We start from the raw sequence: 16,909 nt of genomic DNA on the forward strand, positions 1-16,909 counted from the left end.
CTATTCTGGAATAGCCATAGCTGAATAATTATTCCACTATAGCTATGCTGTCAATTTCCCAGTACAGACAAGCTCCAATATGGTGGGAAGAAGGAATCGTGTTATCCTGTTCCTGACCTCGCATTATATATACACCTCATAATTTAATCATCCACTTCCACCAGCGGCAGCCTTAATTTTATCCATCAAATTAAACAAGCATTCCTGCATTATGCCTTCCTATAGCTTAGACAGGAATTTTACAAGAAAAAAAATGTGGAGTGGTAAATGTGGAGACACCGTCTTTATTCAGTGCATGCTACATAGGAATGAATCTCACACACCCACTCATACATGCAGTACGGTTTATGCACTAAGATTCCAGTTCCCACAAAGAGTCATTTTAAAGCACACATAACAGAAACAAGTGAATGGGGAAGAGTAGAACAGTTCTTCAGATACAGCCCAGCTGTCAAATGCATCCAACACTCCCACATACCAACGTTTTCATTGCAGATGAATACTGCAGTTAAAAATGGCCATTGAAACCCAAATATGCCCCACACAGCAGCTGAATCTTGACACCACCAACCACACTCCTGAAGAAAAATACAACAAAAAAGAACACTTCTGTAGTTCTCACAGTGTTTTCAAGAATAATATTCCTGAGAGAGGATTTTACAAAGGAACAAACCACTTTATTCAGTAATGAGATGCTGTTAAGTTGAGGCTTCTGATAAATGCACAAACAGTTTATTACCTGGAGAGTTATACCCAGAAGTTTACAATCCAAAGGCTGAATGTGAGAAAATATAGCTATATATTATTAATGCATTTTCAGGACTATGCTATTCTGCCCATCTTATTTACTTGTACTACGTGAGATGTAAAAAGAACCTCATTTAATGGTTTACATGGTATTGTAAAATATAGTGTCTTGCTTCTTTTTCAGGGTTTGAAAGTCTGTGCTGTCCATTGCCATCCTGTGGTGGCAGGGCTGGAGAGAGAATTTAAAATAAAGTAATTTGAGGCTAAGTGAATAATTGTTCCAAGGAATGACCTGAGTGGAAAAACTTTGATGTGATGTGATATGAAGGGCTAAATTCTGCCTTAACTAACACCCCAGGCAACCTCACTGATGTCAGAAGGGTTGCCTAGGGTGCAAGCACTTGCAGCATTTAGCGTAGTATAAATAAGGATTTCACTACTGTTTGTGAGATGATGTCTGGTTTCTCTGGGCTGTAGCTGACTTGAAATCCTTGTTATTTAAGTTTACAATAAAGGTGGCTTAGAAGGTAATTGCTGTTGTGTATCATAAAATAACATTTCATAGGACAGGGTTTTGCACCTCTGATTAGCTGTTACGATGATGAAAATTTCCTTTTACTTTTTATCTCCTGTAGCTAACTACTAAAGAAAACATTTTCATAAAATTCTGTACAATATCAACTTCCTCGACAGCATGGGGAAAAATTAGTCTCTCTTTTGATATGTTTTTCTCTCTGATTAGGAGAGAAAATAATGTGCTTTTTTCCCTTCATCTAAAATCAGATCTATTGCTTGAACATCTTTCAGAAGCATAGTTAAAAGAGGTTTACTATTCAAAAACCCTTATTCATAGTTGATGCATTATGGAACTTCTATGAATAAAGTCCACAGAAAAGGAAAAAAAAATTCACTCACAATTTGTGAGTAGCATGGATACCTGCATTTCATGTAACCCCTCAGAGTATTATGGTACACTACCATATTTTATCTTTGTACAAAACATTCAACAACCTCCTTTCACATACTGAAATCAGATTTAAAGGGAGAATGTAAAGTATGGAGATTACAGTTTATTAAATGGAGAGCAGGAACTCAAGCAAGGATAACATCATACTGAAAGTTTCCCCTGTCAAAAAAGCTCATTTTAAAGTTATGACAGTGGTTACTTTGGAATTCTGCATAGTTATTACCATTTTCATCCCCAAACACAGCTGAGCTAAGCTTTCAGGTATTCATTTAAAAGATTACATTCTTGATCCCACGTTCTCTTCATTTTTCAACAAAACAACAGGACTAGGGTGACCAGATGTCCTGATTTTATAGGGACAGTCCCGATTTTTGGGTCTTTTTCTTATATAGGATTCTATTTACCCCCCATCCCCTATCCTGATTTTTCACACTTGCTGTCTTGTCACCTTAAACAGGACTTCTAGCAGTAAACATGCACTCTATAGACTATGTCAATATACCATGAAAAATGGTGCTGCTGTTGCTGTTAAGATACGATTCAACCAGCGGCGCCTGTTCCTCTGAATGTTTCATTCTTCGTGTTCTTGTGCGGCTGTCTACATTGGACTGAACCATTAGTGGCTCCTGGCGTTTTTTTTTCTGCTTCTGTTCTAGCAATGCTCGCTGGGGGAAATACAAAGAAAAGTACTTTACTATTAGAATAAATGCCACTTTTCTAGGGGAGTCTGTGTACACATAGCTTCTGTTCTGCAAACTGTGCTTAACTGAATGTTATTTGATTTCATACTGTAGAATTTCCAGTAAATCACAACTGATATCCTTACATCTTCTGCAATGGCAGTCCACCTTGTATGCTATTTTCAAGTGCCAAGAACACAGTCTAATAGGACATTGGGATGCCAGACCATAGAAAACCTTTCTAAAACTCTACTGAAAGTACCAAACAGGTCAAATAGATGTTTCTGAGCAGTCTACTGGCTGTCAGAGCTGAATAAAAAACAACAACATCTTTTGGGAAGCCAACAATGTGGGAGCACTGTGGATTAATACGATAACCACAGCATGAGGCATGAAAACACTGATTTATGTTTATGTAAATCAAGAAAAGAATCTGTAAACTAGAATCAAGTGACAAGACTGGACACAAGCCCAGTGTAACAATGATACATGCTGAATTTTAATTACACACCCTATTTTCAATTCTCATTTACACCAAGTGAAAAGCAAGTATTAACTGCTAGAAGGCAGAGGATGTCTTTAAGATTGCATAAGTCTCTCCCTCCAGATGTTTCTAAGTTCAGAATGTGATAGAAGCTGTGATAAATGATGGGGGGATAGCTCCCTTTTATGGACACCCAGCCAGTCAGTAGCTACAGAATCATCCTTAGCAGCTGTACGCTAATTGCCTTAACTGTAAAGGGTTAAGAGAAGCTTAACCTGAGTTGGCACCTGACCAGGGAACCAATAGGGAGGCTGTACCCTTTCAAACTGGAAAAACTGCTGGGTGCGTTCGTGTGTGTAGGGTGGGGGCATTTCTTTGTCTCTGGGGCTGGAGAGAGGGGAAGGCAGCAACAAGCTGTAAGCTTTAAGCCAGGTATGGGAAATCATCAGCATCATACCTAGAAATTCCTCATTTGGAATCTGAGATATGTAAGTTGCCAAGGAAAAGTTAAGACAGATGCGATTAGGAACCATTTTGGTTGTTTTGGTTTGTGGTAGGTAACCCCATGTGCTTTTGTTTTGCTTGTTACCATTAAGCTGAACCCCAAGAAAGTTATTTCTGGTGTTTAATCCCTAAAGCCTGAGTTTTCAAATGTGTTTCTTTCTTTTTTTAAATGAAATTTACCTTTTTTTTTTTTAAAAAAGAATCTTTTGATTCCAAAGTCCTTAGACAAGGGATTGGTCTATGCTCACACTACTAAGGCAACTAGTTGGTATTTTATTCTCAAGCCTCTCCAGGAAAGGGGGTGAAGAAGCTTGAGGGGATATTTTGGGAGGATATGGATTCCAAGTGACCCTTCCCTGAATATTTGTGAAAAATCACTTAGTGATGGCAGCAACATCTGTCCAAGGCAGAAGACTGTGCCTTGGAAGAATTCTAACCTAAGATAAAGGTAGAAGATAAGCTTAGGGGGTCTTTCATGCGGGTCCCCACATCTGTATCCCAGAGTTCAGATTTGGGGGGTATATCCTCACAAAAGCCAATGTATATTTATGAGGTATCATTCTAGCCACTTTGAACATCCACAAGAAACTATAGGGGTTAAGAAGATTTAATTGTAATAACCCAGTGTCTGATTTGTCCCCTTCCTCTGTACTATGCTGTTTTTACATGGGTTGTCTTTTGACTTCTCTCCAGGTAGAGAGAAAAAGAAAATACAACATATATAACATGCTGTTATAAATAGCAAAAGGGCTGGGTTAAAGTAGAGGAATATCCAGAGAGGATCAGTTTCTGACAGCCTTCCCTCATGTTGAGTACTAATTTACTCCACGAATGATGTGCTGCTACTCAACATCAATTAGAAAGTCAGAAACTGACTCACGCAACATGAGAGACAAGATGGGTGAGGTGATATCTTTTATTGGACCACCTTCTGTTGGCAAAAGAGACAAGCTTTCAAGCTACACAGAGCTCTTCTTCAGGCCTGGGAAAGTGTCATAGCTAAATACAAGGTAGAATGGATTGTTTAGCATAAGTAGTTAACGCATATTCTAAGGAACTATTCGAGGTGAAGTGGCCTATTAATACTTCTGGAGTTAGAGGAAAAAGAGGGAGGTTAATGGGTTATCGATTGTTGTAATAAACCATAAATCCAGAGTCTTTATTAAGACCAGGATTTTTAGTGCCTAGCAAAGATATGAATTTAAGTTCCCAGAGGTGTTAACAGGCCACTTCACCTTCCATCGTCCCTTAGAATATATGTTAACTACTTATGCTAAACAATCTGATCCTTATATTTAGCTGTGACACTCTGAATACCTTTCCCAAGCCTGAAGAAGAACTCTGTGTAGCTTGAAAGCTTGTCTCTTTTGCCAACAGAAGTTGGTCCAATAAAAGATATCACCTCACCCATCTTGTCTCTCTAATATCCTGGGAACAGCATGGCTATAATAACATTATAATCAGAGGCAAGATGGCATAGACATAAAGTATTTGATATTGAAAATGGGGCACAGACTGAAAGACCCTGACCTTAACCCTAACCTGATGAGTGTGGAGTGGACATTACAATGGAAGCAAAGGTAACAGAAGATCAAGTTTGATACATAAAACATGTTGAAAGAGAGCCAGAGGTTCTTCGAAAGAGGGCCAAGTGGAAATTAAAGACAAAGGGTGAAACCCTAACTCCACTAAAGTCAATGGTAAAATTCCCTTTGACCTTAGTGGTTATGTCTACACTGCAATTAAAACCCCACAGCTGGCCTGAACCTCAGGCTCCCAGGGCTCAGGCACTGTTTAATTGTGGTGTAGATGTTCGGGCTTGGGCTGGAACCTGGGATCAAAGACCCTGCAGGTGGGAGGGTCCAAGAGCTTGGGTTGCAGCCCGAGCCTGCATGTCTACCCCACAATTAAACCACGCCTGAGCCCTTGGAGCCTGAGTCAACTGGCATGGGCCAGGCGCAGGTGTCTAATTGCAGTATAGACATACCCCAGTGGGGACAAGATTTCACTCAAGATCTTCAGAATGAGTGTTTATGTAGGTCATTTAAGAACATGGTAGAAAGATAAACAACACAGCACATGACTTAATGACTTAGGCCTGGTCTACGCTGGCGGTGTGGGGAGATCAATCTAAGTTACGCAACTTCAGCTATGTGAATAACATAGCTGAAGTCGACATACTTAGACCTACTCACCGCAGTGTCTTCACTGCGGTGAGTCGACTGCTACTGATCCCCTATTGACAGCCTGCACTTCTCATGGCAGTAGAGTACAGTAATTCCTCATTTAAAGTCATCCCGGTTAACGTTGTTTCATTGTCACATTGCTGATCAATTAGGGAACATGTTCGTTTAAAGTTGTGCAATGCTCTCTTATAACATCGCTTGGCAGCCGCCTGCTTTGTCCACTGCTTGCAGGAAGAGCAGCCCATTGCAGTTAGCTGCTGGGGGCCTGTAACCAGGGTGGACCGGCAGCCCCCCCATCAGCTCCCCACTCCGCTAAGTTCCCTGTGCAGCAGCTGCTCAGCAGGCTACCAATTGCCGACAGTTCAGCTGTCCCTCCCCCAACTGCCATGTGCTGCTCCTGCCCTCTGCCTTGGATCTGCTCCCCGAGCCTCCTGCTTGTTGTGCGGGCGGGGGAGGGGGGGAGGAGAAGAAGGGGGCTAATGTCAGGGTGTCTTCCTCCCCCCCTGCTCCTGTACCCTGCTTACCCCATCTCCACAGAGCAGGGGGGGGACACAACAGTGCTCAGGACAGAGAGAGCTTCCTGGCAGCAGCTGCATCTCAGTGCACTTAAGAGTGCAGTCAGCATACTTAAAGGGAAAATGCATATCTCTCTCTCTCTCTCTCTCTCTCTCTCTCTCTCACACACACACACACACACACACACACACACACACAGTGTGTGTCTCTGTGTCTGTCTAACATGCTGTCTCCTCTCCCTCCATTCCTGCTGCCTTGTAGAGTGTGAGGCTACATTAACAACGAGTTAACCCTTGAGAGCTAGCCAATTGCTAGTTCATCATTTAGCAGTAAGGCATTCCCTTGGAAATATCCCACCCCTCTGATTTCACCACTTCAACCAAGCTTCACAATCATCATTGCTGTGTACATTATTAAATATATATAGTGTGTGTGTATATATATATACACACATGTGCCATTTGTCTGGCAAAAAAAAAATTTCCCTGGAACCTAACCCCTCCTATTTATATAATTCTTATGGGGAAATTGGATTCGCTTAACATCGTTTCACTTAAAGTCAGTAACATAACTACAACCTTAAGTGAGGAGTTACTGTACAGGAGTTGTAAAAGCAGCAAAGAATCCTGTGGCACCTTATAGACTAACAGACGTTTTGGAGCATGAGCTTTCGTGGGTGAATACCCACTTCCTCAGATGCATGTAATGGAAATATCCAGGGGCAGGTATATATATGCAAGCAAGCTAGAGATAACGAGGTTAGTTCAATCAGGGAGGATGAGGCCCTGTTCTAGCGCTTGAGGTGTGAAAACCAAGGGAGGAGAAACTGGTTTTGCAGTTGGCAAGCCATTCACAGTCTTTGTTTAATCCTGAGCTGATGGTGTCAAATTTGCAGATGAACTGAAGCTCAGTAGTTTCTCTTTGAAGTCTGGTCCTGAAGTTTTTTTGCTGCAGGATGGCCACCTTAAGGTCTGCTATAGTGTGGCCAGGGAGGCTGAAGTGTTATCCGACAGGTTTTTGTATATTGCCATTCCTAATATCTCATTTGTGTCCATTTATCCTTTTCCCGTAGTCTGTAAGGTGCCACAGGATTCTTTGCTGCTTTTACAGATCCAGACTAACATGGCTACCCCTCTGATACTGTACAGGAATTGACGGGAGAGTGCTCGGGGGCCGATTTATCGCATCTAGACTAGACGTGATAAATTGACCCCCGCTGGATCAACCGCTGCCCACCGATCTAGCGGGTAGTATAGACATACCCTAAGAGTATTAAATCCTATCTGGTTGGGAATAAGGAGGAAAAATTCTGAAAACTGTGTGTTAATTCTCAGCTGGTTGACACTCTTGCTAGTACCCTTGTGCTTTTCTTTTTTGTTTTTTCATGGTCTCCGGAAGGAATAATGCATTCTAAATCATCATAATGCAACTCTAAGTCAACAAAAATGAAAACCACTCAAATCACAATAATAAGAAAAAGTCAACACTAATAATAATCTTCACAATCCTTTCCTTTCCATCACTTAAGCATGTATAGCACACTCCAAAGGCCAGGGAACTAATATTTCAAGATGCAATTTTCTGGTAGGATACCTCAATCAGCTATGCGTGTGTCAATGAAAGGAGGTCTCCATATTCCATAGTAATCCAGTTAAGCAAGCCCTAACTTGTCAAAAGGAAATAGGCCGAAAGCAGACTCCAAAATCTCACCTGTCTGTCAAGCTTCTGTTGACGCAGATTGCTACCTTCATCATCTAAAACACTGCAAAGACAAAGAGAATTCATTAGAAAGTATTTGTCAGTCAACAGAACACCAAGTTGCAATTACTGGAGCCATATCTTGCAGGATTTATTCATGCAAAACTCTCATAGCAGTCCATGGAAGTTTGCCTAACTAAACCTGCACAAGTTGTCTCAAGAAAATTAAAAGAAACCCGTGAAATATAAATAAAGTTCTATGTATAATGTCTACATGCTACAAAGTTTAGATTCAGCCATATCATAAAGGAACACAAACCCACAGTGTTTCACAAGAGTCTTATGCCTGCAGTACAAATGCTTTGTTCTTGATTACCTTATAATAAAGATATTAAAATGTACAGCAGTGGAAAGAGTGTAAATTTCTATATAAAGCACATACAGTGGTAACGAGTTTTAGAAGCAGTTTAGCAAATCATCAGTATTTTAAATTGGCTTGAGAAAATGAATGGTATAAGCTTCTTCAGGCTGAGAACCAGAACTGTTTCTTTCCTGAAAATCTGAAGAATTATACTTACAAGAGATTCTGATTTACTGTCTGCACTCAAAAAGTCAGAGATCTGCAATCCAAACAGTATTGTGTACTACCAATTACCATAATTTTCTCTCTGCTTCTAGGTGATTGTTTATTGTTGCTGATTGGGGGATTAGCTCATGCCAGATTCAGTCATTTTCATTAATTCGACGTTGGATGGAAATAAAGGAGAAACTTTCCCTGCATTACATTTGATAAAACTTTTAAATCCACCTTATTTGGTGGTGGGGGAGGAGACAAGTTCTACAAGCTGTAACAATATTTATGACTAAAAAATTAAAGTAGATAAATAAGTTCATAGATTTAATTAAATAGATGAATATGGACTACCAAAAAATACAAATATAACATGCTTTAAAATTGATTATATTAATTTGATTTCCACTTATAACACAAAAATGTGCATCTCATACTGTAGGCACCCTTGACAATTACAAGAGCAGTACAAGAGAGAGTCAAAACTTATGCGCATTTTAAAATAATTGGAAAGTGACATAATATTAGTTCAGCATACTCTGCATTTCTTAACTAGGTTGCAGGCAACATGGTATAGAGTTAAGTGGGAGAGTTGAATATAGGAACAACCTTTGGGCTTTCACCCACCAGAGGACAAAGAAATAAAGATGTGCGATGAAGCACATAGCATAACATCAGCCTTTTATAAGATACGCAGCAGGCATCGTTAAATATATCTTATAAAAGGCTGATGTTACAAGACGCACAGTGAAGCAAGTTTCATATTAAGAAATGGAATTGTGCATTAGAAGAATTACGGATATAAAAGTTTGTGGGTCTTTTGGGAGATACTGCTAGCTGTGTTATATTTAGTATACCACCTGTGAGCAACCTATGCAGCATTCCAGGCAATGAAGAGATAAATGGTTAGAATTTCAAAGCTAGAAGAGGCATAAAAAATGGCCTCTTAAAAGTCTCTCCTCATCTCTGCAACCAACTGTGCTACCAGTAAGATTTCCTCAGATGAAAAGTCTAAAGGCAAACAGGGGCACTGATCTGGCCCTGGAGCTTCTAAGTGAACTTTACAACACTTGCAAATTTTGAGTGGGCGTCAGCTGGTGACAGTTGATCTAAGATATATCTGGGCAGATTCAGTCACGACTGCTGTCAAAACAATCCTGTTTGAAACTTTTGCTCATAGGCATTGACTCCAAGGGTATTCCAGGGCTAGAGCACCCACTGGCAGTCAAGCTTCCCTCTCTTCCCCGTAGCGCCTCCCATCCGCCAGTGGCTTTGCTGATCAACTCCTCCCCTTCCCTCACAGCACCTCCCACCCGCCACGATCAGCTGTTCTGTGGCATTCAGGAGGTGCTGGAGGGAGGGGACGGAACTGGGTGGGAAGAGGCGGGGTAGGGGTTGAGCAGGGTGGGAGGGGGCTTGGAGTTGGGCAGGAGTAGGGCCTGGGGTGGAACAGGCGGCTTGAGCACCTCTGGGGCCAGGAGGCAGCTGGCATTTGTGCTTTTACTGCCTCATTCCACAAAAGACAACATCCTGAGGGACAGTGAGAGTGTTGTGGGTGCGAGAAAAGATAAATTTGCTTTTGTTACTTTAGTGAAAATTGTACTAGACCCATAAGAAAATGAGTCTAACTCTGAGAAAACATGGCACCATACAGATAATTCATTTTGTGAATCTGTGAGACCGAACAAGTGTTTCAGACATCCCAATTTGATAAATTACATTGCCAGTATGAGAGGCTAAAAGAGGTGGGCATGTCAAACACGTCATAGTTATGTGTCATCTGTGGTTGTCAAATTCTAAAATAGCCTTAGGATCCCTGGAAAGAGGACCCTTCCTAATCACCAAACACCCTAAAAGTATTAGCTACTTAGCTATGCCAACTATTTATATCAGTTTCCTATTCTTATTTATTAAACACTGACAGCACAACCAGTGTGGGACAAAATACAGAAGATAACTTTGAGTGAGATTCTGTCCGGTGCCTCTAAAAAGCACAGTACAAAACTTGCAGTCCTGGAAGTGAAAGGGGAAAGGTGCCATTAAGCCACATAACCTCCAAATTCATGGTAACTGCCCAGAAACCCATCAACACAAAGTACTATAGCACAACACCCTCCTAGTCTTCTCATATGCCCCTACCATGCATGCCCAACCCCTTCCAGGGTTTGAACTTGAAGCCTACAGCTGTCCCATACAACTCATTTGTTGGGTAGAATTCTCCCCTGGCTGGCCACAGGGTTTTTACAGCCCCTTTACACTGCACAGACGTGTACAGCAGCCATAGCAGGGGGTGAAAATCTCACCCATATCCCTGTCCCAGGGAGCTTATGGTCTTGATGCTGTTCTCAAAAGAACCAAACAATGTATTTATTTTCCAAAAGAGACAGTGCACCAACAGCAACGTTTGCTAGTGTTTTTCAACAAAATACCTACAACAAATAATAATTTGTACTTAGCATCTTTCTTTTGAGAAACTGAAAGCATATTATGAAAGGTACATAAACAGAATCCTCATGAGATTGTCTGCATTCTCCTGAATATTTATTTTTCCTATAATACACGTAACATGTCCTCAAAATATATTTTTCAGCAAATGATTTTAGTGAAACGTGAGTATCAATCAACTCTAGTGCATGAACTAAAAATCCCCTCTTGAGATTTAAACTGAGTGCTTAAAAATTTAGATAACAGTCCAGAGTTTTAGAACTGCACAGGCAAAAATGCACCTGGAGAGGCCCAGAGAGGGTAAGTGACCTGCACAGTCAAGTCATTTGCAGACTTGGAAATAGAACTCTGTCTTCATGTCATCTGCCTCTCTCAGATGATACAGCAAATGAGCTATAGACCTCATCATATACATTCCCATATAAACGGATTAAATAGTATTGCAGACTATTATATTCCAGTAATATCCTGGTTTGTCTGTGATGCTAAGTATTGTACCATGGATATGGTCACTAAACACTCAGGATCTAACTTCTAACTTCAGATTTTCTATAGCGCACTTCATCATAATATCCAAGCGGGGCCCAGTGGTCAGAACGGAGGAGTAGATATCTGGCTGGCCTCTTCAATTCCATTTTCAACTTTAGCTATGATTCATTGGGCTAAACAGGCTAACTCCAGGCTTTGTGTAAACAAGAGCAACTCTTACAGAAGTCTGGGCCAAAACCTACAGTGTTAAAAATGCTGGTTTAAATTACACAGTATGTAGGAACTGGTCAGAAAATGGATGTAATTTTTACTGATTTAGCACGCAGTGGATTCAAAGTGACTGCCTTACATGCTGAATGGGGCCCAAAGGAATGAATCTCCAGACAGGTGTTGTGACTATTGTGCTTTTTAAGACACTGCTCCATACCTTCTTCCTGTTGAATGAGATTATTTTTAGAACATATGCAGGATCACAGTATTTGCAGCCAAGCTGGGACTGAGAGCTGCTTGCCAACAACTTACGAAGCTCTTTTGCTTCTTCCATAGACCCTTCTCTGTGGCCTGATGGCTATTTTATAAATCTCTGGGCTGTTTCCCACATTCCCTGTATAAATAAGTGTAAACTGCAAACCTTGTCCCTCTGGTTGTTCAAGCTTCAAACTGTCTCATTTAAATTCAACACTAGTCATCTTCTGTGAAATCGAGTCCTGTTGGAATGTGAATATGCCAGCCTCCTCCTGGCCCCTTAGTTCACTCTCTCTGAAATGTGGACTGGAATATATCCTTCCCACCCTCCTTCAAAGGGGCAATGTGAGGCTTAATGTTTATAAAGAGTTTTGGAAAGCCAAATATGCAGGCATTAGAAAAATATTATCATTACTGTCCCAAGAATTCCTACAGCTCATTTTCAGACAATCCTCTGTGCTACAGGACATCACTTAGGCTTTGCCTGGGCTAGGATTTAAAAGTGTGATGTTAGAATGCATCAGCCAACAAGTTCTAATTAACAAGGTGACACTAGACTTTTCAAACACGGCAGTGACTATGTTAAAATGTGCTAAGATGGTCAAACTAACACCTATATTTTATCTCAACCAGTTTAGCACATATGAAAGGCAGGGTACCTTATTTGCACTAGACTGTTCAGATGTGTTAAGAACATGTTAGCCAACACATTCTATATCACACCTTCAAATCCTTCCTAGTCTAGACACAGGGATTTTATTCTTAAGTACAGAATACCAAAAACAGTGCCTGTGGGTGCATTCTGCCCTCACTTAATGTCTGCGTATCTCCCAATGAAGTCAATGATGAAAATGAGGGTAGAATTTAGCCTTCAGTGTTTCACGGTTATATTAGTAGGTCACCCTCAGCTGGAAATATAGTGTCCCATTATTATTTTCTAAGGGACAGCATTTATCCCTGGAGCAAGTGGCTAATGACCGCTATTTCACATTCCCAAATGCCCCACAGGAGAAATTATAACAAGGCTCAATGACCCACCAGATATGCCACTGAAAGGACATTTGACATCTTAAAAATAGGTTTCTGGTTAACTCAGGTGGCACCTTCCTGTGCTGCCCTAAAATGCCTGCATGAAAATCCTGGGATGTGGCCTGTTACCAGCACTGAAGTGACAGATGTAGATGAAAACTCAGTATAAAGAGTTAGCAGAAGATCCTGCCACAATACTTAGCATCCCTGGCATACAGATGTCCCAGTCCTCAGTATGAAACTACAGAGGATTCTTTTCAACACCATTTTGTGGGAGACAAGAAAGTTCAGAAGCAGCAGTGGCACTTTCTTCCTTCCTAACCTCTGGGAGAAGCATAGTCCAGTAGCAGCATCCTCTACGTTTCCCAGTTCCCTCTGAAGATAGGGGAAATACAACTGTTTCATATTCTCCCTCCCTGCTTTGCACGCAGAGGACCCAGTGACTTAGGGCAAATCTACACTACAAAATTAAGTCAACCTAAGTTAGGTCAATGTAAACTGCCTTACGTTGACCTAACTCTGTAGTGCAGATCAGGCCTAAGACTGTTGCTAAACATAGTTGTGAATGAACAAGTGGACACAGTTTCACTGATCAGTGGTCACAATGATGGAGAGGGTCTGTAACTAAAAGCACAATACAATGGCAAAACTGAAGGGAGTATTGTGGTGGGGCTGCTGTCAGAAAGTAGTTGCATATAGAGTGAGGTTACTAGATTAAATCTGACTGTATCTTTGACATGCAAGTCAGAAAATCCTCATCAGCACAAAGGTAGTCAGATTTAGTAAGTCTTAATTAGGTACAAATTATTACAATAAATATATATATTAAACAGCTGATAATTTTAAGGCAAAATAGAATGAGGATATGATACTCAACTCTTAGTGTTGATTAAACACCATATATTGGTAGCTGTTTTTGCCAAATCCTAAAAACAATCTATCAGAAAAGGCAATGATCTGTTGTGTAAAGTACTGAAAGATTTATTGCAGTTTTGCTGCAATACAGTTCTAATTTAAATAAAGTTAAAGATTTAGAACTTATGTAGGTCAACTATTAGATAATTTTCCATATAGGATCTGTCCTGTACTCCTACCTCAGGTAAACTACCTTTTCAGATAAGTAGGTATATGCCTTGTACAGGAGTCAAGATCGGGCCGATAAGTCTATACTTTAGAGATTTGCACTAAAGACCTGATCCAAAGCCCACTGAACTGAACAAGAGTCTATTCATTGACTTAATTTGGCACTGTATCAAGCCCTAAATTTAAAATAGATGACATCCTATTTTAAATGAGTAATTTCATTGTAATAATTTTCCTCCTCATTAACCGTGGTTGATTTAATATGTTTGTTTTAATGTTTTAATCTTTTGGCCAGATTACTATGTCTGATATCACTTCTTCAGCAATGCAGGAAACATGCATAACAGAAATGCCTCAATGCAACATAGATTAAATTCATCACATTTTTTAAGTTCTGTATGATAACAAAGGTAAACAAAAAAAATCAGTGATGATAATTTTATCATCATAGACTCAGACATTAAGGTCAGAAGGGACCATTATGATCATCCAGTCTGACCTCCTGCACAACGCAGGCCACAGAATCTCACCCACCCACTACTGTATCAAACCCCTGAGCTACTGAAGCCCTCAAATCGTGGTTTAAAGACTTCAAGATTCAGAGAATCCACCAGCAAGTGACCCATGACCCAATCTGAAGAGAAAGGCGAAAAACCCCCAGTGCCTCTGCCAATCTGCCCTGGAGAAAAATTCCTTTCCAACCCCAAATATGGTGATCTGCTAAACCCTGAGCATGTGGGAAGACTCACCAGCCAGACACCCAAGAAAGAATTCTCTGTAGTAACTCAGATCTCACCCCATCTAACATGCCATCACAGACCATTGGGCACTTTTACTGCTATCAAAGACCAATTAATTGCCAAAATTAGACTCTCTCATCATACCATCCCCTCCATAAACTTATCAAGCTTAGTCTTGAAGCCAGATATGTCTTTTGCCCCTACTGCTTCCCTTGGAAGACTATTCCAGAACTTCACTCCTCTGATGATTAGAAACCTTCGTCTAATTTCAAGTCTAAACTTTCTGATGGCCAGTTTATATCCATTTGCTCTATTGTCCACATTGGTACTGAGCTTAAATAATTCCTTTCCCTCTCTGGTATTTATTCCTCTGATATATTTAGAGAGAGCAATCATATCCCCCCTCAGTCTTCTTTTGGTTAGGCTGAACAAGCAAAGCTCTTTGAGTCTCCTTTCATAAGACAGGTTTTCCATTCCTCGAATCATCCTAGTAGCCCTTCTCTGTACCTCTTATTTTAGAGTCTTGTTTATAGGTAATATTTCAACATCTGAAAAATGCCCCAAATGAGATATGCGAGAAGCCAGTGAGAGCCAGATTTTAGCCAAAACAAAATGGAAGCTTTAACACACACTACAAAAAATCCCTCAGTTTGGGAGTATACAGGCAGGAGGTTCAGTAAATAAACCTGTCATTACATTTATTTAATTTTACACAGCTGGATTTCAATTTAATGTAAAATTGGAATGTCTTGATTCAAGTAATGCATTTCACAGTAGTTAATTCTCAACTTCTGCTCACAAAATGTCTCTTTAAAAGTGCAAAGTGTTCATATTTCAGTAAGTCCCTGCAAGAAAAAACAAAAACTGAAAAATGTATTCTATTAGAAAGTGTAAAATGAACATATTCTCTAATTATTTTTAAAGTGAAGATATCTTTGAAAAAGGAAGCAAGTATTGAAAATACGTTGGTGCTTTTTTCTCCTTGCTGATTTTGCTTCTGCACCTTTCACTAAAGGGAATATTTTCAATGAAACAGGTTTACAGGCACTAGACATATAACTAGTCTGTGCAGCCCAGCTGTCAAGAGACATACAAATTGCAGTGACAAACGCTCCAGTTCAGACAAGCAAATGCACTAAACATTTGGTCCTTCACACACTGATTCAAAGTGTCAGCCTTGGATTTTCCTTTTTCCATTATTACGATTAATTATTTGCATTGCAGTAGCACCTAGATGTGCCAACAAAATCAGAGCCCCATTGTTCTAGGCTCAGTATATGCACATCATAAGAGACAGTCTCTGCCCCAACTAGCTCTCAACAGACAAGGGTGTGAAAAAGTAAATATTACCACCATTTTCCAGATGGGAGCAGAAGCAAAAATAAATTAAGTGATGCACATTTTCACCTTTTTTCAGAGTAAAATAAAAAAGGATTTAGTATTACAAATACCAACTGAAATAACATTCAGGATCGAACTGAGAAAAAGCCAGCACTAAGAGTTTTCAAATCTTTTCATTTGGACTTTATTTTTATTTTGGAAAAAAGCATACACAAATATGCATAACAGAAGTAGAAGGTCTTTTAATCTTTTAGATCAAGGCTGAAGTTAAGGACATGAGTTGGTGGGAGTTTAAACAACTATTTAAAAGTTTCAGTCTTATCTGACATATCAATGATTTATGTATCTTCTCATAAATTACATAAATAAATACAAACCTACAAAAACGGTAGCATTTGGCTTCTGGATATTTGTTTCCATGACATTTGCCCAATTACATTTTAACAGTTTGCTGACAATCACTTCACTAAATAGATAGTGATAAAATCTAGACAAACGCTACTGTAAAGCAGTGGTTTTCAAACTATTTTTCTGGCAATCCAGTTGAAGAAAATTGTTGATGCCCACACCCAACAGAGCTGGGAATGAGGGGTTTGGCGTATGGGAGGGCTCAGAGCTGGGGCAGAGGGTTGGGGTGCAGGCATGAGGGCTGTGGGGTGAGGCCAGGGAGGAGGTCTTTGGGGTGCAGGAGAGGGCTCTGGGTTTGGGGGGGAGCTCAGGGCAGGGGGGTGGGGTGCAGGAGGGGGTCAGGGCTCTAGACTGGGGGTGCAGGCTGTAGGGTGGGGCTGGGGATGAGGGGGTTGGGGTTCAAGAAGGGGCTTCACATTTGCAGGGAGGCTCAGGGCTGGGACAGGGGATTGGGGTGCGGGATTGCCTCGGGTGGCTCTCGGTCAGCGGTACAGTGGGGTGCTAAGGCTGGCTTCTTGCCTGTCCTGGCACCATGGACCACACTGTGCCCCAGAAG

At 40.6% G+C, this 16,909-nt stretch overlaps 1 protein-coding gene across 5 annotated transcripts in view; it reads right to left on the bottom strand.

Moving 5' to 3' along the window:
* Positions 1-16,909, bottom strand: part of TUB (TUB bipartite transcription factor) — a 296,542-nt gene that overhangs the window by 58,679 nt on the left and 220,954 nt on the right. For all 5 annotated transcript variants that reach the window (XM_030560445.1, XM_030560442.1, XM_030560444.1 and 2 more), the window contains exons 2-3: positions 7,795-7,846; positions 2,217-2,379 (exon numbers count right to left, since the gene is read on the bottom strand). In XM_030560445.1, the coding sequence (XP_030416305.1) occupies positions 2,217-2,379; positions 7,795-7,846 (215 nt within the window). The remainder of the gene's footprint in view (positions 1-2,216; positions 2,380-7,794; positions 7,847-16,909) is intronic.

The sequence above is a fragment of the Gopherus evgoodei genome, chromosome 4 (assembly GCF_007399415.2).
Source record: "Gopherus evgoodei ecotype Sinaloan lineage chromosome 4, rGopEvg1_v1.p, whole genome shotgun sequence".
NCBI lineage: Eukaryota > Metazoa > Chordata > Testudines > Testudinidae > Gopherus > Gopherus evgoodei.